Here is a 26,508-nt window from a genome sequence, read left to right as displayed (position 1 = left end):
ACAACAAATAATTTTTACTAAAAGCCATTTCAAGCCTCTTTTGAAAGTTTTCAATCTTCACTTTCAAGTCCTGGACAGCTTTCTCAACCCTTGCCGACTCCAGAGCAAGGGATTTATCCTCTTCCATAATAGCAGTTGTAGCAGAAATCACATTAGCAGCAGTCGCCGCTCTATCAATCTTGATAACCTCGAGCCAACGGTGGAGCCAGCCTATGTTGAACCGCAAGGTCTCACAGTTTGAGATCATATCATCCCATCTATGCAACTCTTGATTCTTGATATCTCGCAGATTTATCTTGTTCATCTCATTAATAATAGGCAATAATCTAGCGACGGTAGTCAATAAGGTTGGCAGAAAACCTCTCCATGCTTCAGTAGTAGCAATGTGCCCGTACCTCCTCCAAATCTTGGTATAAAGGGATGCATAACACTTGGGGACGATGAAACCACCGACTAGTTGATTGTCTGGGCAAGTGTTGACCATGAGAGTCCAACTGCTGGGCACTCACGAATAGAAACCCTGGAATCAACATCTACAGATTTGGTCGAGTCTTCGTCAGCACGATTGTCACCATCACCATCAGCTACAACCACAAACTTTCCGTTCTTTCTCTTCCTAACATCGACAACAACATGAAAATCAACCTGCGACGACAAAGTATTCAATTTCAACAAAGTTGGGTAAACGCTCGTTCGGAAGAAATCTCCTGTCAGAAACTCATGGATGTTCCAGCTTAAGCACGAGCATACCTATAACGAGCAGGAGCCTTAGCAGTTCGCTTGGGCCTTAAACTGTTAGAGGAAGAAGAAAGTCGATTCCCCTGATTGTCCTGCAACAAATCACTTTCTTTGGTTAGTCATTCTGATTACATGAAAATAAAAGAAAAGTGTGCAGCCTACCAAGATGGTCACTCCAACCCCATGCTTTGCCAGAGATTCATTTTGAGAAGAAGCACTGCTGCTAGACATGATGATGAGAGGTATGATTGTGATAAAAAATTTCTTCTGATAATATACAGGAGCAGAAGAATATATGTCGTATAAATAGAGAACCCTAAGCCTCGAAGGTCAATACACGAGACACGGTGGATACTTATCCTTCGCAGACAAGTCAAATCTGTTACGATTCTGCGGTACAAAGAGAAGTGATCGTACTGGGGACTGATAACTTATGATTACGTGGATATAGTCAAAGGAACCCCAATTGAAGCTGATCGTTTGTGCGCGCCACATGTTTCTTCAAACTGACATATAGGAACAACACGCCCGGAGGAACGAACGAAAGATGATCCATTAAGAGGTCATGATCCTGATATATGGATGTCTATTAACTACATTAAATCAGAGGCATAACAAAATCGAGCAGGAGATATGATAAAAATTTTCATCAAAAATAATTTTTGAAACAATATCTATGTAGCCAAGTTTCAAATGATCACAACGAGAAGTAAAATAATCAACTATTCAGGAGGATTGCAAGCAAGACTAATCATCAGACTCATCAGATTCATTATCCGACTCACAATCGTCATCTTCCATGGAATTTTCTTCAAGCTCTTCCTCGGAGTCATCATCAGAACCCTCACTAGGGACTTTTTCCAATTGGTCTTCGAGGTCGCCATGCATTGCGTCTAAATATTCATCTTCTTCACATTCGGCTTGGAAATCCTCTCTAGCCAGTCGCTCAGCCCTCATACTAGGTGAATATGGATCAACCTCGCGTTCAACAGGTTCCCAGACAGATTCAACTTCTTCTGCATCTGAATCTGACGCCACACCATCAGCGGGGGACCGAATTTCATCCTCAGCTGCTAGCCTTGTCTGCTGAAGTCGACGCCGTTTTTGCCAATAAGTTGCCAGCTTTTCATCTTCGGCTTCTCTCTTCAAAAATCCATCATGGACAGTTCTCATACGATCGAGAGACATATTATTTATTATCTCCTTAGCATCCTTCAGTGACTGATCCATTTTGACACGTGCCTCCACTGCAGAAATCTTCGTCCGTGGCCTAGAAGTCTTGGAATCTTCCTCAGAAGAGCTAGAAGAGTGGTCACTACTGGAAATCATATGGAGCCAGGAAAATAGAGTCATGGATATGCCAATATGCAACAAAAGTGGTAATATTCCAACTCTTATCTTTTACAATTGCACTAGCCGTAGTGATTACAACGCAAAATTTCGAGAGTCCGTTCGTTTCTTTAAACCTGCAAAGACGAACAAAAATCTCACTATTCAAAATCATAACTTTATTTTCGTGTGAGCAATCCACATAATTTTCACCGTTTGAGCGACCCTCACCGAGTGAACACTCATTGGTTTTTGTGCATACACTATTAGATCACAAAATCCATACAAACAATATTTTATCAAAAATTGTTTACTCCTAGCAATTGCTAAAAATCAAAATTTGATTTTACAAAATTTTAAGGCTTTGTGAATAACTCATGTATGTTTCTAAAAAAAAATTAACGTGAGTCAATAACTCACGTAAATAAATAAAAAAAAAAATTATTTTCTTGCGTGAATAACTCACGTACACAAAAAAAAAAAAATCTTTTTTGTTTCGCATGAACGAGCGCTCGTCTATCAAATAAGAGTCTTTTCTATTTCGTACAAGTCCAAATAAATTTTGTTTTTGTGAAAACTCATAGACAAAATTTTCTTCACTGCAATTGGATCATATTTATCCAATATATATATATATATATATATATATATTTCATGGTAGACATTATCGTTCGTTTCCTAAACGGACGGACAAACGTCTGTTTGCTAAAACAAATTCTCATGAAACTTACGCATGCATGTGAACATATGAGGGTTTTTATTATTTTTCCACGAACAAATCATGAACTTTGAATTCTTTTTTACCTGGTCGGTGTTGTCGCCGGAATTTGGCCGGCGATGATCAACGGCTGTCGGCGACAAGAGCTCCGTAAAATTTTCTTTTCTTCGCGGACTTGAGGGAGATGAAGAAGATGGTCGGTCAGTCAAGAGAAAATTAAAAAAAAAAATTTAGGGTCTCTTCCCTTTTATATCAATTTTGTTTCCAAAATCTAATAAAACAAGGATTCCCTTTTTGGTCCGGCCCCGTAAACGCTAAACCGACAAAAACTGGATGTCCGACCATCCAAATCAGTAATGCCTCGTCTCTCCGTACTCACGATATGACACTCTATCATACTGTCAGGGTCCTTACCTGGGAATTTTCTCGTACATGACATCATTGGAGCAAATCGGGGATTCTGAAAAATGCCTTTGTACGACTAAGTTCGACTACTTATCTCGTATACTGGAAAATCACCATCTATTGCTTATTGCGGAACATGAATGTCCCTCACTAATCAGGGGACTTAATGTTGATGGTGGATTTTCGGTAATGGATAAAATCGTAAAATCATAATACTGCATGTTTCTGACCCGGCTTTAGGAATGCATGTGACGATTCATATTTTATGATCCGTGAAACGTTTCACGATCTCTGACTGAGCGAACATTCCTCTCAGATCTATGATGAATATGTTTCTCGAAAGGCCTCCCGGCTAAGCGTTCGATGCTTCACACATTTCATCATCACCTCTACATAAAATCAAAATGATTGGGTGGTTACCTAGACATAATGTTTGTTAGGGAGCTTAACGCCTTCAGGACGTCACGCCGCTCGCTGTTATCTGACTACGTAGAGAGACCGTGTATATAATCTTAATGATTGGGCGGTTCTCTAGACATAATGTTTGTTAGAGAGATTAACGCCTTCAGGACGTCACACCTCTCGTTGTTCCCTGACTATACACCCCTCAGAACGAATATGATGCTTCAATTATCTCATATTTCGATTCTGCAAATAGATTAATTCTAGCGTGACATTTGTAGCCCCCCAAAGCTAGCAGCTGACTAATCCAAGAGGTTAACTAAATAAAGAGGCACTAAGAATCTAAATCATTTACTTAAACATTCAATTAAGAAATCTGCTACAAAACTATACCCAAAACTAGCCCCGCTCAGAAATATATATACAAGAACTTATCTCAAATGATACATATACAATAGTCATTTGGTTTGCAAATAGAATATACAACATAATAAACATAGCCGAAGTTAACCGACTAACGAAAATCAACCCTTGAAGCTTTCGCTGCGCAACTTTGATCTGTCTCTGAAACTGAAAGTGGGAATGGGTGAGCACATCATCCCTAAAAGGGGTGCCCCATAGGAATAACATTTAACTTTCATGCAATTATTGGAAATGATTTGAAAACAATTCATGTTTTCCCTAACACTAAACGCAACCAATTTCACAGAAGTAAACAATCATGTATATGAAACTAACCTTCTAAACAATGTAATAATATGGTGACTCGTCCCGCACCTAGATAATAATATGGTGACTCGTCCCGCACCAGTAAATGAAGGAGCCGTATCCTATATACCACAGATGGAAATTCTAATTTCCAAACAATCAAATGGAAATTCTTATTTCCCAAACAATTCATAAAGACGAACAAAGCATTATGATTCCTTCCCAAGCAATGGAAAGATTAAAAGAAATAACAAAACTTTCCTAAATCAAAGTTAAACAATGCAGAAAGCACAACCAGACAATGCATGAATTCTTAAACATAAACTTTGGTAAAAGAAAACAACAATAATCACAAAGAGTTAAAGTATTCTCACCTCTTTTGATGACAAGCCACGCCTACCTTGAGATCCACAATACACTGGTTCATCCTTTAAATCGATCGTTGTTAATAACTAACTGTTAATCACACAAGAACTCTAAGATTCTAGCCACAGTAGCTCACACAAGAATCATACAGTTTTATCTAATGGTTCTAGGCCCATTTAAGGTTCTACACATCTTCGTTATCCATCTCTTGCATATTTAAAGGTTTAATAATTCAATTAGGTTGTTTCTCTAGTCCACTAGATAAGTCTTATGAATATCTACAACTTTGTAGAAGAATTCAAAGTCTAATTCGGACCATAAGGGTCCAATTAACACTAATTGAGAATTCTGGCATAAAGCCTAAAACAACTAAGCCAACCCATTAAACTAAGGCCTGGTCCATCTGGTCCTCTAACAGACACTAATAGTCAATGAGGTCAACTAACAGTTAACGTCAGGTCAGAGTCCAGGGTCAATGGTCAAGTTTAAATCGGTCAACTGAGTCAACTTGGGTCAAGACAGGTAACTCAGTGGGTCTATACGATTCAACTCAGTCAGATTAACTGAGTCAGCTAAGTCAGATACTAAATAGGATAACAAATAGGTCTAAAAAGAGATACAGATTCACTTCAACTCTAATTCTTACAACTCTAATCTTCTTGTTTAACATTTCAACTTAAATTTATTTCACTACAACGAATCATTCATATAAATTTATAACTCTAAATTGATACAAAGGCAATACAGGTTACCTGAAATTGTAGTCCTAAGCAAGCCTCCACTGAGACCATCAATAACCCTACATTACCATTGCAAAACTCTAAGTACTCATCCATACTTCACTTCAGACACACAACTACCATCACATACACCCAAACCAACTTTAACCCAATTGTTCTTCTCCCACTTCCAGTTCAACTCTAATATCCTCAGCTGTTACACAATGCACTTCATTTAATCACCATCACCTGCAACATCTCATCATAGCAATACCCGCACCTATATCCCCTGCAACTTCAACCGCACCCTGTAGATCCATCATACCGTCATTCAACTTCATAACTAGTTCATGCCTTCAAGAACACTCTCATCCACTCATACATCTATAACAATTTCATTAACAACTGTAATTACAAAACCACCTCCACCAACACCAAGTGAATCTACTGCTCCACTAGAATTACAACAAACAACACCATCCAAACACATAATAACATCTAAACACAGTTCACCTGCAACTCACTACTAACACCATCAGTTCAATTCAAACAACATCTTCAATAACTCAATCCAATTATCATCGATTCCGTTTTAACTGCAACTGAAATAACAAACAACAACACCAAATATTCCTAGCTACACTCCTAACTGAGATAATAACTTCATCAACATCTCATTGCCCATCTCAAACTCAGACACAATCACATAGTCTCAATAATTATGATCATTCAAATCAAAATACCAAAATTGAGACAATTAGAGACTTCCCCAACAATTAATATTCTCTGAATTGCTAAAATCACTCAACACCCATCTTCTCCTTCATAGAACATTTCTTTTAACTTCTAATCTTCTGAATTCTTCATCAGCTTCACAACCTTCATCTTCAAATCATATCAGTCAAACCCAACCTTTAATTTATTGTTATTTCACTCAATTACTTCATCATCAACCCACAGAAACCCTAAATTGGGGAAGAACAGAACACCATCCCTGATTCACTAATTCATCACCGAATCAACTTCAAATCCTGAATTCAATCAAAAACCCATCTCTAATTCATTACTTAAACTCTCGATTTCATCTTCCAGGATCCAGTTAACTCAAGAACCCTAAATCCTAATTCTGTTTAAGAACCCTAATTTCTAATTCTGCAATTCTTCATCCAAACAATCCAGAAATATCAATTCATCAACCCTTTTATTCTCTGACTATCTCTATCACAACCTACTGATCAATTCCAAACAACTTCAAAACTAATTCTACAAACTGTATTCCAAAATCATCTACCAAATCATCTTCGTCTTTGTTTGAGTCCACCACAGCCTTCAATGGATAACACCCTTCTCCTATTTCCTCTGATTCATCTATTTCTTCCCCAAAAAAACCCTAAATTCAACTTACAATAACATAATTCTTCTCCTGGTTCTCAATCAACTTCAATATTAATAGCTTCTCCATCGATACCACTACAAGCTTCTACGAATCACCCCATCATATCAATCTCGCTTCATCGACTTGAATTCGAGAGAGAAGAAGAAGATAATATAAGAGAAAACAGAGAGGAGAAGAAGAAAAAGGAAGAGAAAGAAATAAATGGAAATGGTTATCCCGATCTGTTTGGGTAGATAAGATCAACGAATGACATGCTCAGCTGGATAAGAGAAGCCACCTGGCTAACTGCGAAAAGACTAATTTTCCCTTCAAACAAAGCTGATGATATCTTCTTCCTATGATATCCGAATGACACGTTCGAGTAGTCCATTCTGCGTAACTTTTCGAGATCTAACTAACGATACTAGTTTCGTATCTAAATCGTTGTTAGATTAATTTCTATTAATTAACATTCATCTCTAATTAATCGAGTCACTAGCGGCTAAATGTCTCTTGATCATCACCAAACCAGTCAAATAGCCCTGATGAACTTAAGGGTCCTTAAATTCTCCCCACCTTATACATTTTCGTCCTCGAAAATCAAATCACCCTTCTGGTTTTCAAAAACTCCTCACCTTATAAAATAATTCTATGCCTTGTCTAAGCGCAAATCAACAAGAAGCAAAACACAAACCTATATGGCTTTCTACACTAAAATTTGTGGCTCTAGGTTCAATAGATAGTTTCTTTTTCAATAAGTCACAGGTTCTAATTACAAGAGAAGATACTCTATAAGAAAGTTTCTAAGAAAAATTTGGGATCTATCAGTTCACTAATAGAAGCAAGTCTCCCTTCTATGCCTAGTGATACAAGAATGCAATTGCCCTTTCTAGGTTCGCGACGCATGACAATGCCTACCTACGTAACAAGTATCACTCGAACACACCAGAATTACCAACCTCACTAATCCCCAGTGCTGGATTAACTAAGTATTAATTTATTACAATTAATTAGTCTTTAACTTCTATCTTAACTGTGTGTGTAATTCTGTTAAATTTACTTCGTACATTATATAAATATTTCACAACATTTTAAACAATTTAGTATCTGAATTATTTATTTTATTTCTATTTATCATTATGATTTATTTATTTTAGAATATAAGTAATCCAATTTCGATTTCACGTCAATTTATAATATCTGATATTTTTAACTGTGCTGTAATACCATATATAATTTTTAAATTCATGTACTATTCAAGAATAACTTAATGTTGTAACCATTATCCAAATGTTGCGTATTATCTCAAGTGTCTATTTGTTTCATTTTAGAAATTTACTTAGTCATCTATTAGATTAAAAATAATTTCAGTAAAATATTACTGACAAATTAAGTCATTTTATCTTGTACTTTATATCCTCATCTTTTTACGTCTAATGTATAGTAAGTATTATATTAACTAGCTAATTTAAACGCAAAACATACATTTCTAATTTATCATTAGTTAATTACAAAATTTAACCGTAGATAACTGATTAGTTTCCCATAACTATTTAATCATAATTATTATTTTGATCGTTATATATCTATATTGAAATTGTAGTTAAGTTAAGTTCAACATAATACTAATTGATAAATGCTAATCATTGCTTTTAAAAATTATTAATACTACTTTATCATCTATAATCACTATAATAATATTTTTATGATTAACGTTGATGGTTGAACTATATTCGACAATTTTATTAAGTCCCAAAAATATCATAAATATTTATGTAATTAAAAATTGTTTACTCTGCGTATAAGTCAAGATATCCAATAAGTTTCTATGTGACATTCTAGATTCATCAATAATACTAATCTCGCTATTTTTAGTATTGAATTGTCTACGTGTTCATACATTTAGATTAATTATCTCTAATCCTTATTAGCTAAAGTTATCGGTGTACCCTACAATTTTTACTTCATTACATACACAAACAACCAAACAAACAATCAATCAATCAAATGATTCTTTTAATTATTGATAGCTTTTAGTGATTAAGATTTATCTCACAACCCAACAGTTCTAAAATAATCTATTTCACTAACTGGCACTGGTTATTCCTATTATTTCCCATATAAGATCTAATAGTGAGCTCTGATACCAACACTGTAGCGCTCCCAAAGCTAGCAGCTGACTAATCCAAGAGGTTAACTAAAATAAGAGGCATAAGAATCTAAATCATTTACTTAAACATTCAATTAAGAAATCTGCTACAAAACTATACCCAAAATAGCCCCGCTCAGAAAATATATACAAGAACTTATCTCAAATGATACATATACAATAGTCATTTGGTTTGCAAATAGAATATACAACATAATAAACATAGCCGAAGTTAAACCGACTAACAAAAATCAACCCTTGAAGCTTTCGCTGCGCAACTTTGATCTGTCTCTGAAACTGAAAGTGGGAATGGGTAGCACATCATCCCTAAAAGGGGTGCCCCATAGGAATAACATTTAACTTTCATGCAATTATTGGAAATGTTGAAAACAATTCATGTTTTCCCTAACACTAAACGCAACCAATTTCACAGAGTAAACAATCATGTATATGAAACTAAAACTCCTTCTAAACATGTAATAATATGGTGACTCGTCCCGCACCTAGATAATTGGTGACTCGTCCCGCACCAGTAAATGAAGGAGCCGTATCCTATATACCACAGATGGAAATTCTTATTTCCAAACAATCAAATGGAAATTCTTATTTCCCAAACAATTCATAAAGACGAACAAAGCATTACGATTCCTTCCAAGCAATGGAAAGATTAAAAGAAATAACAAACTTTCCTAAATCAACGTTAAACAATGCAGAGAAAGCACAACCAGACAATGCATGAATTTCTTAAACATAAACTTTGGTAAAAGAAAACAACAATAATCACAAAAGAGTTAAAAGTATTCTCACCTCTTTTGATGACAAGCCACGCCTACCTTGAGATCCACAATACACTGGTTCATCCTTTAAATCGATCGTTGTTAATAACTAACTGTTAATCACACAAGAACTCTAAGATTCTAGCCACAGTAGCTCACACAAGAATCATACAGTTTTATCTAATGGTTCTAGGCCCATTTAAGGTTCTACACATCTTCGTTATCCATCTCTTGCATATTTAAAGGTTTAATAATTCAATTAGGTTGTTTCTCTAGTCCACTAGATAAGTCTTATGAATATCTACAACTTTGTAGAAGAATTCAAAGTCTAATTCGGACCATAAGGGTCCAATTAACACTAATTGAGAATTCTGGCATAAAGCCTAAAACAACTAAGCCAACCCATTAAACTAAGGCCTGGTCCATCTGGTCCTCTAACAGACACTAATAGTCAATGAGGTCAACTAACAGTTAACGTCAGGTCAGAGTCCAGGGTCAATGGTCAAGTTTAAATCGGTCAACTGAGTCAACTTGGGTCAAGACAGGTAACTCAGTGGGTCTATACGATTCAACTCAGTCAGATTAACTGAGTCAGCTAAGTCAGATACTAAATAGGATAACAAATAGGTCTAAAAAGAGATACAGATTCACTTCAACTCTAATTCTTACAACTCTAATCTTCTTGTTTAACATTTCAACTTAAATTTATTTCACTACAACGAATCATTCATATAAATTTATAACTCTAAATTGATACAAAGGCAATACAGGTTACCTGAAATTGTAGTCCTAAGCAAGCCTCCACTGAGACCATCAATAACCCTACATTACCATTGCAAAACTCTAAGTACTCATCCATACTTCACTTCAGACACACAACTACCATCACATACACCCAAACCAACTTTAACCCAATTGTTCTTCTCCCACTTCCAGTTCAACTCTAATATCCTCAGCTGTTACACAATGCACTTCATTTAATCACCATCACCTGCAACATCTCATCATAGCAATACCCGCACCTATATCCCCTGCAACTTCAACCGCACCCTGTAGATCCATCATACCGTCATTCAACTTCATAACTAGTTCATGCCTTCAAGAACACTCTCATCACTCATACATCTATAACAATTTCATTAACAACTGTAATTACAAAACCACCTCCACCAACACCAAGTGAATCTACTGCTCCACTAGAATTACAACAAACAACACCATCCAAACACATAATAACATCTAAACACAGTTCACCTGCAACTCACTACTAACACCATCAGTTCAATTCAAACAACATCTTCAATAACTCAATCCAATTATCATCGATTCCGTTTTAACTGCAACTGAAATAACAACACAACAACACCAAATATTCCTAGCTACACTCCTAACTGAGATAATAACTTCATCAACATCTCATTGCCCATCTCAAACTCAGACACAATCACATAGTCTCAATAATTATGATCATTCAAATCAAAATACCAAAATTGAGACAATTAGAGACTTCCCCAACAATTAATATTCTCTGAATTGCTAAATCACTCAACACCCATCTTCTATCTCCTTCATAGAACATTTCTTTTAACTTCTAATCTTCTGAATTCTTCATCAGCTTCACAACCTTCATCTTCAAATCATATCAGTCAAACCCAACCTTTAATTTATTGTTATTTCACTCAATTACTTCATCATCAACCCACAGAAACCCTAAATTGGGGAAGAACAGAACACCATCCCTGATTCACTAATTCATCACCGAATCAACTTCAAATCCTGAATTCAATCAAAAACCCATCTCTAATTCATTACTTAAACTCTCGATTTCATCTTCCAGGATCCAGTTAACTCAAGAACCCTAAATCCTAATTCTGTTTAAGAACCCTAATTTCTAATTCTGCAATTCTTCATCCAAACAATCCAGAAATATCAATTCATCAACCCTTTTATTCTCTGACTATCTCTATCACAACCTACTGATCAATTCCAAACAACTTCAAAACTAATTCTACAAACTGTATTCCAAAATCATCTACCAAATCATCTTCGTCTTTGTTTGAGTCCACCACAGCCTTCAATGGATAACACCCTTCTCCTATTTCCTCTGATTCATCTATTTCTTCCCCAAATAAAACCCTAAATTCAACTTACAATAACATAATTCTCTTCTCCTGGTTCTCAATCAACTTCAATATTAATAGCTTCTCCATCGATACCACTACAAGCTTCTACGAATCACCCACATCATATCAATCTCGCTTCATCGACTTGAATTCGAGAGAAAGAAGAAAAGAAGAAATAATATAAGAGAAAACAGAGAAGGAGAAGATGAAAAAGGAAGAGAAAGAAATAAATGGAAATGGTTATCCCGATCTGTTTGGGTAGATAAGATCAACGAATGACATGCTCAGCTGGATAAGAGAAGCCACCTGGCTAACTGCGAAAAGACTAATTTTCCCTTCAAACAAAGCTGATGATATCTTCTTCCTATGATATCCGAATGACACGTTCGAGTAGTCCATTCTGCGTAACTTTTCGAGATCTAACTAACGATACTAGTTTCGTATCTAAATCGTTGTTAGATTAATTTCTATTAATTAACATTCATCTCTAATTAATCGAGTCACTAGCGGCTAAATGTCTCTTGATCATCACCAAACCAGTCAAATAGCCCTGATGAACTTAAGGGTCCTTAAATTCTCCCCACCTTATACATTTTCGTCCTCGAAAATCAAATCACCCTTCTGGTTTTCAAAAACTCCTCACCTTATAAAATAATTCTATGCCTTGTCTAAGCGCAAATCAACAAGAAGCAAAACACAAACCTATATGGCTTTCTACACTAAAATTTGTGGCTCTAGGTTCAATAGATTAGTTTCTTTTTCAATAAGTCACAGGTTCTAATTACAAGAGAAGATACTCTATAAGAAAGTTTCTAAGAAAAATTTGGGATCTATCAGTTCACTAATAGAAGCAAGTCTCCCTTCTATGCCTAGTGATACAAGAATGCAATTGCCCTTTCTAGGTTCGCGACGCATGACAATGCCTACCTACGTAACAAGTATCACTCGAACACACCAGAATTACCAACCTCACTAATCCCCAGTGCTGGATTAACTAAGTATTAATTTATTACAATTAATTAGTCTTTAACTTCTATCTTAACTGGTGTAATTCTGTTAAATTTACTTCGTACATTATATAAATATTTCACAACATTTTAAACAATTTAGTTATCTGAATTATTTATTTTATTTCTATTTATCATTATTATGATTTATTTATTTTATGAATATAAGTAATCCAATTTCGATTTCACGTCAATTTATAATATCTGATATTTTTAACTGTGCTGTAATACCATATATAATTTTTAAATTCATGTACTATTCAAGAATAACTTAATGTTGTAACCATTATCCAAATGTTGCGTATTATTCTCAAGTGTCTATTTGTTTCATTTTAGAAATTTACTTAGTCATCTATTAGATTAAAAATAATTTCAGTAAAATATTACTGACAAATTAAGTCATTTTATCTTGTACTTTATATCCTCATCTTTTTACGTCTAATGTATAGTAAGTATTATATTAACTAGCTAATTTAAACGCAAAACATACATTTCTAATTTATCATTAGTTTAATTACAAAATTTAACCGTAGATAACTGCTATTAGTTTCCCATAACTATTTAATCATAATTATTATTTTGATCGTTATATATCTATATTGAAATTGTAGTTAAGTTAAGTTCAACATAATACTAATTGATAAATGCTAATCATTGCTTTATAAAAATTATTAATACTACTTTATCATCTATAATCACTATAATAATATTTTTATGATTAACGTTGATGGTTGAACTATTATTCGACAAATTTTATTAAGTCCCAAAAATATCATAAATATTTATGTAATTAAAAATTGTTTACTCTGCGTATAAGTCAAGATATCCAATAAGTTTCTATGTGACATTCTAGATTCATCAATAATACTAATCTCGCTATTTTTAGTATTGAATTGTCTACGTGTTCATACATTTAGATTAATTATTCTCTAATCCTTATTAGCTAAAGTTATCGGTGTACCCTACAATTTTTACTTCATTACATACACAAACAACCAAACAAACAAATCAATCAATCAAATGATTCTTTTAATTATTGATAGCTTTTAGTGATTAAGATTTATCTCACAACCCAACAGTTCTAAAATAATCTATTTCACTAACTGGCACTGGTTATTCCTATTATTTCCCATATAAGATCTAATAGTGAGCTCTGATACCAACACTGTAGCGCTCCCAAAGCTAGCAGCTGACTAATCCAAGAGGTTAACTAAATAAAGAGGCACTAAGAATCTAAATCATTTACTTAAACATTCAATTAAGAAATCTGCTACAAAACTATACCCAAAACTAGCCCCGCTCAGAAATATATATACAAGAACTTATCTCAAATGATACATATACAATAGTCATTTGGTTTGCAAATAGAATATACAACATAATAAACATAGCCGAAGTTAACCGACTAACGAAAATCAACCCTTGAAGCTTTCGCTGCGCAACTTTGATCTGTCTCTGAAACTGAAAGTGGGAATGGGTGAGCACATCATCCCTAAAAGGGGTGCCCCATAGGAATAACATTTAACTTTCATGCAATTATTGGAAATGATTTGAAAACAATTCATGTTTTCCCTAACACTAAACGCAACCAATTTCACAGAAGTAAACAATCATGTATATGAAACTAACTCCTTCTAAACAATGTAATAATATGGTGACTCGTCCCGCACCTAGATAATAATATGGTGACTCGTCCCGCACCAGTAAATGAAGGAGCCGTATCCTATATACCACAGATGGAAATTCTAATTTCCAAACAATCAAATGGAAATTCTTATTTCCCAAACAATTCATAAAGACGAACAAAGCATTATGATTCCTTCCCAAGCAATGGAAAGATTAAAAGAAATAACAAAACTTTCCTAAATCAAAGTTAAACAATGCAGAGAAAGCACAACCAGACAATGCATGAATTTCTTAAACATAAACTTTGGTAAAAGAAAACAACAATAATCACAAAAGAGTTAAAAGTATTCTCACCTCTTTTGATGACAAGCCACGCCTACCTTGAGATCCACAATACACTGGTTCATCCTTTAAATCGATCGTTGTTAATAACTAACTGTTAATCACACAAGAACTCTAAGATTCTAGCCACAGTAGCTCACACAAGAATCATACAGTTTTATCTAATGGTTCTAGGCCCATTTAAGGTTCTACACATCTTCGTTATCCATCTCTTGCATATTTAAAGGTTTAATAATTCAATTAGGTTGTTTCTCTAGTCCACTAGATAAGTCTTATGAATATCTACAACTTTGTAGAAGAATTCAAAGTCTAATTCGGACCATAAGGGTCCAATTAACACTAATTGAGAATTCTGGCATAAAGCCTAAAACAACTAAGCCAACCCATTAAACTAAGGCCTGGTCCATCTGGTCCTCTAACAGACACTAATAGTCAATGAGGTCAACTAACAGTTAACGTCAGGTCAGAGTCCAGGGTCAATGGTCAAGTTTAAATCGGTCAACTGAGTCAACTTGGGTCAAGACAGGTAACTCAGTGGGTCTATACGATTCAACTCAGTCAGATTAACTGAGTCAGCTAAGTCAGATACTAAATAGGATAACAAATAGGTCTAAAAAGAGATACAGATTCACTTCAACTCTAATTCTTACAACTCTAATCTTCTTGTTTAACATTTCAACTTAAATTTATTTCACTACAACGAATCATTCATATAAATTTATAACTCTAAATTGATACAAAGGCAATACAGGTTACCTGAAATTGTAGTCCTAAGCAAGCCTCCACTGAGACCATCAATAACCCTACATTACCATTGCAAAACTCTAAGTACTCATCCATACTTCACTTCAGACACACAACTACCATCACATACACCCAAACCAACTTTAACCCAATTGTTCTTCTCCCACTTCCAGTTCAACTCTAATATCCTCAGCTGTTACACAATGCACTTCATTTAATCACCATCACCTGCAACATCTCATCATAGCAATACCCGCACCTATATCCCCTGCAACTTCAACCGCACCCTGTAGATCCATCATACCGTCATTCAACTTCATAACTAGTTCATGCCTTCAAGAACACTCTCATCCACTCATACATCTATAACAATTTCATTAACAACTGTAATTACAAAACCACCTCCACCAACACCAAGTGAATCTACTGCTCCACTAGAATTACAACAAACAACACCATCCAAACACATAATAACATCTAAACACAGTTCACCTGCAACTCACTACTAACACCATCAGTTCAATTCAAACAACATCTTCAATAACTCAATCCAATTATCATCGATTCCGTTTTAACTGCAACTGAAATAACAACACAACAACACCAAATATTCCTAGCTACACTCCTAACTGAGATAATAACTTCATCAACATCTCATTGCCCATCTCAAACTCAGACACAATCACATAGTCTCAATAATTATGATCATTCAAATCAAAATACCAAAATTGAGACAATTAGAGACTTCCCCAACAATTAATATTCTCTGAATTGCTAAATCACTCAACACCCATCTTCTATCTCCTTCATAGAACATTTCTTTTAACTTCTAATCTTCTGAATTCTTCATCAGCTTCACAACCTTCATCTTCAAATCATATCAGTCAAACCCAACCTTTAATTTATTGTTATTTCACTCAATTACTTCATCATCAACCCACAGAAACCCTAAATTGGGGAAGAACAGAACACCATCCCTGATTCACTAATTCATCACCGAATCAACTTCAAATCCTGAATTCAATCAAAAACCCATCTCTAATTCATTACTTAAACTCTCGATTTCATCTTCCAGGATCCAGTTAACTCAAGAACCCTAAATCCTAATTCTGTTTAAGAACCCTAATTTCTAATTCTGCAATTCTTCATCCAAACAATCCAGAAATATCAATTCATCAACCCTTTTATTCTCTGACTATCTCTATCACAACCTACTGATCAATTCCAAACAACTTCAAAACTAATTCTACAAACTGTATTCCAAAATCATCTACCAAATCATCTTCGTCTTTGTTTGAGTCCACCACAGCCTTCAATGGATAACACCCTTCTCCTATTTCCTCTGATTCATCTATTTCTTCCCCAAATAAAACCCTAAATTCAACTTACAATAACATAATTCTCTTCTCCTGGTTCTCAATCAACTTCAATATTAATAGCTTCTCCATCGATACCACTACAAGCTTCTACGAATCACCCACATCATATCAATCTCGCTTCATCGACTTGAATTCGAGAGAAAGAAGAAAAGAAGAAATAATATAAGAGAAAACAGAGAAGGAGAAGATGAAAAAGGAAGAGAAAGAAATAAATGGAAATGGTTATCCCGATCTGTTTGGGTAGATAAGATCAACGAATGACATGCTCAGCTGGATAAGAGAAGCCACCTGGCTAACTGCGAAAAGACTAATTTTCCCTTCAAACAAAGCTGATGATATCTTCTTCCTATGATATCCGAATGACACGTTCGAGTAGTCCATTCTGCGTAACTTTTCGAGATCTAACTAACGATACTAGTTTCGTATCTAAATCGTTGTTAGATTAATTTCTATTAATTAACATTCATCTCTAATTAATCGAGTCACTAGCGGCTAAATGTCTCTTGATCATCACCAAACCAGTCAAATAGCCCTGATGAACTTAAGGGTCCTTAAATTCTCCCCACCTTATACATTTTCGTCCTCGAAAATCAAATCACCCTTCTGGTTTTCAAAAACTCCTCACCTTATAAAATAATTCTATGCCTTGTCTAAGCGCAAATCAACAAGAAGCAAAACACAAACCTATATGGCTTTCTACACTAAAATTTGTGGCTCTAGGTTCAATAGATTAGTTTCTTTTTCAATAAGTCACAGGTTCTAATTACAAGAGAAGATACTCTATAAGAAAGTTTCTAAGAAAAATTTGGGATCTATCAGTTCACTAATAGAAGCAAGTCTCCCTTCTATGCCTAGTGATACAAGAATGCAATTGCCCTTTCTAGGTTCGCGACGCATGACAATGCCTACCTACGTAACAAGTATCACTCGAACACACCAGAATTACCAACCTCACTAATCCCCAGTGCTGGATTAACTAAGTATTAATTTATTACAATTAATTAGTCTTTAACTTCTATCTTAACTGGTGTAATTCTGTTAAATTTACTTCGTACATTATATAAATATTTCACAACATTTTAAACAATTTAGTTATCTGAATTATTTATTTTATTTCTATTTATCATTATTATGATTTATTTATTTTATGAATATAAGTAATCCAATTTCGATTTCACGTCAATTTATAATATCTGATATTTTTAACTGTGCTGTAATACCATATATAATTTTTAAATTCATGTACTATTCAAGAATAACTTAATGTTGTAACCATTATCCAAATGTTGCGTATTATTCTCAAGTGTCTATTTGTTTCATTTTAGAAATTTACTTAGTCATCTATTAGATTAAAAATAATTTCAGTAAAATATTACTGACAAATTAAGTCATTTTATCTTGTACTTTATATCCTCATCTTTTTACGTCTAATGTATAGTAAGTATTATATTAACTAGCTAATTTAAACGCAAAACATACATTTCTAATTTATCATTAGTTTAATTACAAAATTTAACCGTAGATAACTGCTATTAGTTTCCCATAACTATTTAATCATAATTATTATTTTGATCGTTATATATCTATATTGAAATTGTAGTTAAGTTAAGTTCAACATAATACTAATTGATAAATGCTAATCATTGCTTTATAAAAATTATTAATACTACTTTATCATCTATAATCACTATAATAATATTTTTATGATTAACGTTGATGGTTGAACTATTATTCGACAAATTTTATTAAGTCCCAAAAATATCATAAATATTTATGTAATTAAAAATTGTTTACTCTGCGTATAAGTCAAGATATCCAATAAGTTTCTATGTGACATTCTAGATTCATCAATAATACTAATCTCGCTATTTTTAGTATTGAATTGTCTACGTGTTCATACATTTAGATTAATTATTCTCTAATCCTTATTAGCTAAAGTTATCGGTGTACCCTACAATTTTTACTTCATTACATACACAAACAACCAAACAAACAAATCAATCAATCAAATGATTCTTTTAATTATTGATAGCTTTTAGTGATTAAGATTTATCTCACAACCCAACAGTTCTAAAATAATCTATTTCACTAACTGGCACTGGTTATTCCTATTATTTCCCATATAAGATCTAATAGTGAGCTCTGATACCAACACTGTAGCGCTCCCAAAGCTAGCAGCTGACTAATCCAAGAGGTTAACTAAATAAAGAGGCACTAAGAATCTAAATCATTTACTTAAACATTCAATTAAGAAATCTGCTACAAAACTATACCCAAAACTAGCCCCGCTCAGAAATATATATACAAGAACTTATCTCAAATGATACATATACAATAGTCATTTGGTTTGCAAATAGAATATACAACATAATAAACATAGCCGAAGTTAACCGACTAACAAAAATCAACCCTTGAAGCTTTCGCTGCGCAACTTTGATCTGTCTCTGAAACTGAAAGTGGGAATGGGTGAGCACATCATCCCTAAAAGGGGTGCCCCGTAGGAATAACATTTAACTTTCATGCAATTACTGGAAATGATTTGAAAACAATTCATGTTTTCCCTAACACTAAACGCAACCAATTTCACAGAAGTAAACAATCATGTATATGAAACTACCTCCTTCTAAACAATGTAATAATATGGTGACTCGTCCCGCACCTAGATAATAATATGGTGACTCGTCCCGCACCAGTAATGAAGGAGCCGTATCCTATATACCACAGATGGAAATTCTTATTTCCAAACAATCAAATGGAAATTCTTATTTCCCAAACAATTCATAAAGACGAACAAAGCATTACGATTCCTTTCCAAGCAATGGAAAGATTAAAAGAAATAACAGAACTTTCCTAAATCAACGTTAAACAATGCAGAGAAAGCACAACCAGACAATGCATGAATTTCTTAAACATAAACTTTGGTAAAAGAAAACAACAATAATCACAAAAGAGTTAAAAGTATTCTCACCTCTTTTGATGACAAGCCACGCCTACCTTGAGATCCACAATACACTGGTTCATCCTTTAAATCGATCGTTGTTAATAACTAACTGTTAATCACACAAGAACTCTAAGATTCTAGCCACAGTAGCTCACACAAGAATCATACAGTTTTATCTAATGGTTCTAGGCCCATTTAAGGTTCTACACATCTTCGTTATCCATCTCTTGCATATTTAAAGGTTTAATAATTCAATTAGGTTGTTTCTCTAGTCCACTAGATAAGTCTTATGAATATCTACAACTTTGTAGAAGAATTCAAAGTCTAATTCGGACCATAAGGGTCCAATTAACACTAATTGAGAATTCTGGCATAAAGCCTAAAACAACTAAGCCAACCCATTAAACTAAGGCCTGGTCCATCTGGTCCTCTAACAGACACTAATAGTCAATGAGGTCAACTAACAGTTAACGTCAGGTCAGAGTCCAGGGTCAATGGTCAAGTTTAAATCGGTCAACTGAGTCAACTTGGGTCAAGACAGGTAACTCAGTGGGTCTATACGATTCAACTCAGTCAGATTAACTGAGTCAGCTAAGTCAGATACTAAATAGGATAACAAATAGGTCTAAAAAGAGATACAGATTCACTTCAACTCTAATTCTTACAACTCTAATCTTCTTGTTTAACATTTCAACTTAAATTTATTTCACTACAACGAATCATTCATATAAATTTATAACTCTAAATTGATACAAAGGCAATACAGGTTACCTGAAATTGTAGTCCTAAGCAAGCCTCCACTGAGACCATCAATAACCCTACATTACCATTGCAAAACTCTAAGTACTCATCCATACTTCACTTCAGACACACAACTACCATCACATACACCCAAACCAACTTTAACCCAATTGTTCTTCTCCCACTTCCAGTTCAACTCTAATATCCTCAGCTGTTACACAATGCACTTCATTTAATCACCATCACCTGCAACATCTCATCATAGCAATACCCGCACCTATATCCCCTGCAACTTCAACCGCACCCTGTAGATCCATCATACCGTCATTCTACTTCATAACTAGTTCATGCCTTCAAGAACACTCTCATCCACTCATACATCTATAACAATTTCATTAACAACTGTAATTACAAAACCACCTCCACCAACACCAAGTGAATCTACTGCTCCACTAGAATTACAACAAACAACACCATCCAAACACATAATAACATCTAAACACAGTTCACCTGCAACTCACTACTAACACCATAAGTTCAATTCAAACAACATCTTCAATAACTCAATCCAATTATCATCGATTCCGTTTTAACTGCAACTGAAATAACAACACAACAACACCAAATATTCCTAGCTACACTCCTAACTGAGATAATAACTTCATCAACATCTCATTGCCCATCTCAAACTCAGACACAATCACATAGTCTCAATAATTATGATCATTCAAATCAAAATACCAAAATTGAGACAATTAGAGACTTCCCCAACAATTAATATTCTCTGAATTGCTAAATCACTCAACACCCATCTTCTATCTCCTTCATAGAACATTTCTTTTAACTTCTAATCTTCTGAATTCTTCATCAGCTTCACAACCTTCATCTTCAAATCATATCAGTCAAACCCAACCTTTAATTTATTGTTATTTCACTCAATTACTTCATCATCAACCCACAGAAACCCTAAATTGGGGAAGAACAGAACACCATCCCTGATTCACTAATTCATCACCGAATCAACTTCAAATCCTGAATTCAATCAAAAACCCATCTCTAATTCATTACTTAAACTCTCGATTTCATCTTCCAGGATCCAGTTAACTCAAGAACCCTAAATCCTAATTCTGTTTAAGAACCCTAATTTCTAATTCTGCAATTCTTCATCCAAACAATCCAGAAATATCAATTCATCAACCCTTTTATTCTCTGACTATCTCTATCACAACCTACTGATCAATTCCAAACAACTTCAAAACTAATTCTACAAACTGTATTCCAAAATCATCTACCAAATCATCTTCGTCTTTGTTTGAGTCCACCACAGCCTTCAATGGATAACACCCTTCTCCTATTTCCTCTGATTCATCTATTTCTTCCCCAAATAAAACCCTAAATTCAACTTACAATAACATAATTCTCTTCTCCTGGTTCTCAATCAACTTCAATATTAATAGCTTCTCCATCGATACCACTACAAGCTTCTACGAATCACCCACATCATATCAATCTCGCTTCATCGACTTGAATTCGAGAGAAAGAAGAAAAGAAGAAATAATATAAGAGAAAACAGAGAAGGAGAAGATGAAAAAGGAAGAGAAAGAAATAAATGGAAATGGTTATCCCGATCTGTTTGGGTAGATAAGATCAACGAATGACATGCTCAGCTGGATAAGAGAAGCCACCTGGCTAACTGCGAAAAGACTAATTTTCCCTTCAAACAAAGCTGATGATATCTTCTTCCTATGATATCCGAATGACACGTTCGAGTAGTCCATTCTGCGTAACTTTTCGAGATCTAACTAACGATACTAGTTTCGTATCTAAATCGTTGTTAGATTAATTTCTATTAATTAACATTCATCTCTAATTAATCGAGTCACTAGCGGCTAAATGTCTCTTGATCATCACCAAACCAGTCAAATAGCCCTGATGAACTTAAGGGTCCTTAAATTCTCCCCACCTTATACATTTTCGTCCTCGAAAATCAAATCACCCTTCTGGTTTTCAAAAACTCCTCACCTTATAAAATAATTCTATGCCTTGTCTAAGCGCAAATCAACAAGAAGCAAAACACAAACCTATATGGCTTTCTACACTAAAATTTGTGGCTCTAGGTTCAATAGATTAGTTTCTTTTTCAATAAGTCACAGGTTCTAATTACAAGAGAAGATACTCTATAAGAAAGTTTCTAAGAAAAATTTGGGATCTATCAGTTCACTAATAGAAGCAAGTCTCCCTTCTATGCCTAGTGATACAAGAATGCAATTGCCCTTTCTAGGTTCGCGACGCATGACAATGCCTACCTACGTAACAAGTATCACTCGAACACACCAGAATTACCAACCTCACTAATCCCCAGTGCTGGATTAACTAAGTATTAATTTATTACAATTAATTAGTCTTTAACTTCTATCTTAACTGGTGTAATTCTGTTAAATTTACTTCGTACATTATATAAATATTTCACAACATTTTAAACAATTTAGTTATCTGAATTATTTATTTTATTTCTATTTATCATTATTATGATTTATTTATTTTATGAATATAAGTAATCCAATTTCGATTTCACGTCAATTTATAATATCTGATATTTTTAACTGTGCTGTAATACCATATATAATTTTTAAATTCATGTACTATTCAAGAATAACTTAATGTTGTAACCATTATCCAAATGTTGCGTATTATTCTCAAGTGTCTATTTGTTTCATTTTAGAAATTTACTTAGTCATCTATTAGATTAAAAATAATTTCAGTAAAATATTACTGACAAATTAAGTCATTTTATCTTGTACTTTATATCCTCATCTTTTTACGTCTAATGTATAGTAAGTATTATATTAACTAGCTAATTTAAACGCAAAACATACATTTCTAATTTATCATTAGTTTAATTACAAAATTTAACCGTAGATAACTGCTATTAGTTTCCCATAACTATTTAATCATAATTATTATTTTGATCGTTATATATCTATATTGAAATTGTAGTTAAGTTAAGTTCAACATAATACTAATTGATAAATGCTAATCATTGCTTTATAAAAATTATTAATACTACTTTATCATCTATAATCACTATAATAATATTTTTATGATTAACGTTGATGGTTGAACTATTATTCGACAAATTTTATTAAGTCCCAAAAATATCATAAATATTTATGTAATTATAAATTGTTTACTCTGCGTATAAGTCAAGATATCCAATAAGTTTCTATGTGACATTCTAGATTCATCAATAATACTAATCTCGCTATTTTTAGTATTGAATTGTCTACGTGTTCATACATTTAGATTAATTATTCTCTAATCCTTATTAGCTAAAGTTATCGGTGTACCCTACAATTTTTACTTCATTACATACACAAACAACCAAACAAACAAATCAATCAATCAAATGATTCTTTTAATTATTGATAGCTTTTAGTGATTAAGATTTATCTCACAACCCAACAGTTCTAAAATAATCTATTTCACTAACTGGCACTGGTTATTCCTATTATTTCCCATATAAGATCTAATAGTGAGCTCTGATACCAACACTGTAGCGCTCCCAAAGCTAGCAGCTGACTAATCCAAGAGGTTAACTAAATAAAGAGGCACTAAGAATCTAAATCATTTACTTAAACATTCAATTAAGAAATCTGCTACAAAACTATACCCAAAACTAGCCCCGCTCAGAAATATATATACAAGAACTTATCTCAAATGATACATATACAATAGTCATTTGGTTTGCAAATAGAATATACAACATAATAAACATAGCCGAAGTTAACCGACTAACAAAAATCAACCCTTGAAGCTTTCGCTGCGCAACTTTGATCTGTCTCTGAAACTGAAAGTGGGAATGGGTGAGCACATCATCCCTAAAAGGGGTGCCCCGTAGGAATAACATTTAACTTTCATGCAATTACTGGAAATGATTTGAAAACAATTCATGTTTTCCCTAACACTAAACGCAACCAATTTCACAGAAGTAAACAATCATGTATATGAAACTACCTCCTTCTAAACAATGTAATAATATGGTGACTCGTCCCGCACCTAGATAATAATATGGTGACTCGTCCCGCACCAGTAATGAAGGAGCCGTATCCTATATACCACAGATGGAAATTCTTATTTCCAAACAATCAAATGGAAATTCTTATTTCCCAAACAATTCATAAAGACGAACAAAGCATTACGATTCCTTTCCAAGCAATGGAAAGATTAAAAGAAATAACAGAACTTTCGTAAATCAACGTTAAACAATGCAGAGAAAGCACAACCAGACAATGCATGAATTTCTTAAACATAAACTTTGGTAAAAGAAAACAACAATAATCACAGAAGAGTTAAAAGTATTCCCACCTCTTTTGATGACAAGCCACGCCTACCTCGAGATCCACGATCCACTGGTTCATCCTTTGAATCGATCGTTGTTAATAACTAACTGTTAATCACACAAGAACTCTAAGATTCTAGCCATAATAGCTCACACAAGAATCATACAGTTTTATCTAATGGTTCTAGGCCCATTTAAGGTTCTACACATCTTCGTTATCCATCTCTTGCATATTTAAAGGTTTAACAATTCAATTAGGTTGTTTCTCTAGTCCACTAGATAAGTTTTATGAATATCTACAACTTTGTAGAAGAAGTCAAAGTCTAATTCGGACCATAAGGGTCCAATTAACACTAATTGAGAATTCTGGCATAAAGCCTAAAACAACTAAGCGAACCCATTAAACTAAGGCCTGGTCCATCTGGTCCTCTAACAGTCACTAACAGTCAACGGGGTCAACTAACAATCAACATCAGGTCAGAGTCCAGGGTCGATGGTCAAGTTTAAATCGGTCAACTGAGTCAACTTGGGTCAAGACAGGTAACTCAGTGGGTCTATACGATTCAACTCAGTCAGATTAAATGAGTCAGCTAAGTCAGATACTGACTAGGATAACTAATAGGTCTAAAAATAAATACAGATTCACTTCAACTCTAATTCTTACAACTCTAATCTTCTTGTTTAACATTTCAACTTAAATCTATTTCATTACAACAAATCATTCATATAAATTTATAACTCTAAATTGATACAAAGGCAATACAGGTTACCTGAAATTGTAGTTCTAAGCAAGCCTCTACTGAGACCATCAATAACCCTACATTACCATTGCAAAACTTTAAGTACTCATCCATACTTCACTTCAGACACACAACTACCATCACATACACCCAAACCAACTTTAACCCAGTTGTTCTTCTCCCACTTCCAGTTCAACTCTAATATCCTCAGCTATTACACAATGCACTTCATTTAATCACCATCACCTGCAACATCTCATCATAGCAATACCAGCACCTATATCCCCTGCAACGTCAACCGCACCCTGTAGATCCATCATACCATCATTCAACTTCATAACTAGTTCATGGCTTCAAGAATACTCTCATCCATTCATACATCTATAATAATTTCATTACCAACTGTAATTACATAACCACCTCCACCAACACCAAGTGAATCTACTACTCCACTAGAATTACAACTAACACCACCATCCAAACACATAATAACATCTAAACACAGTTCACCTGCAACTCACTACTAACACCATCAGTTCAATTCAAACAACATCTTCAATAACTCAATCCAATTATCATCGATTCCGTTTTAACTGCAACTGAAATAACAACACAACAACATCAAATATTCCTAGCTACACTCCTAACTGAGATAATAACTTCATCAACATCTCATTGCCCATCTCAAACTCAGACACAATCACATAGTCTCAATAATTATGATCATTCAAATCAAAATACCAAAATTGAGACAATTAGAGACTTACCCAACAATTAGTATTCTCTGAATTGCTAAATCACTCAACACCCATCTTCTATCTCCTTCATAGAACATTTCTTT

The 26,508-nt window shown here is 34.1% G+C and overlaps 1 protein-coding gene and 1 long non-coding RNA gene across 2 annotated transcripts; both read right to left on the bottom strand.

Annotated features, from left to right (window-relative positions):
* Nucleotides 1-1,485: 1,485 nt before the first annotated feature.
* Nucleotides 1,486-1,968, bottom strand: LOC113315698 (ribosome biogenesis protein BOP1 homolog). Its single transcript, XM_026563955.1, has one exon. It carries the CDS (start codon nt 1,966-1,968, stop codon nt 1,486-1,488), a length of 483 nt encoding a protein of 160 aa, XP_026419740.1.
* Nucleotides 1,969-5,434: 3,466 nt separating this feature from the next.
* On the bottom strand, nt 5,435-15,670 carry LOC113317952. The gene is made up of 3 exons (XR_003344143.1): nt 15,654-15,670; nt 10,575-10,676; nt 5,435-5,634 (listed from the first exon to the last, which is right to left on the bottom strand). It is a non-coding gene; the product is annotated as an uncharacterized LOC113317952 (long non-coding RNA).
* Between the last annotated feature and the right edge of the window lie 10,838 nt (nt 15,671-26,508).

The sequence above is a fragment of the Papaver somniferum genome, chromosome 10, assembly GCF_003573695.1.
Source record: "Papaver somniferum cultivar HN1 chromosome 10, ASM357369v1, whole genome shotgun sequence".
NCBI classification, from domain to species: domain Eukaryota; kingdom Viridiplantae; phylum Streptophyta; class Magnoliopsida; order Ranunculales; family Papaveraceae; genus Papaver; species Papaver somniferum.
This window is presented reverse-complemented; position numbering and strand designations above follow the sequence as displayed.

Coding starts and splice junctions, on each gene's coding strand:
- LOC113315698 (XM_026563955.1), bottom strand. CDS start 1,968: ATGGATCAGTCACTGAAGGATGCTAAGGAGATAATAAATAATATGTCT.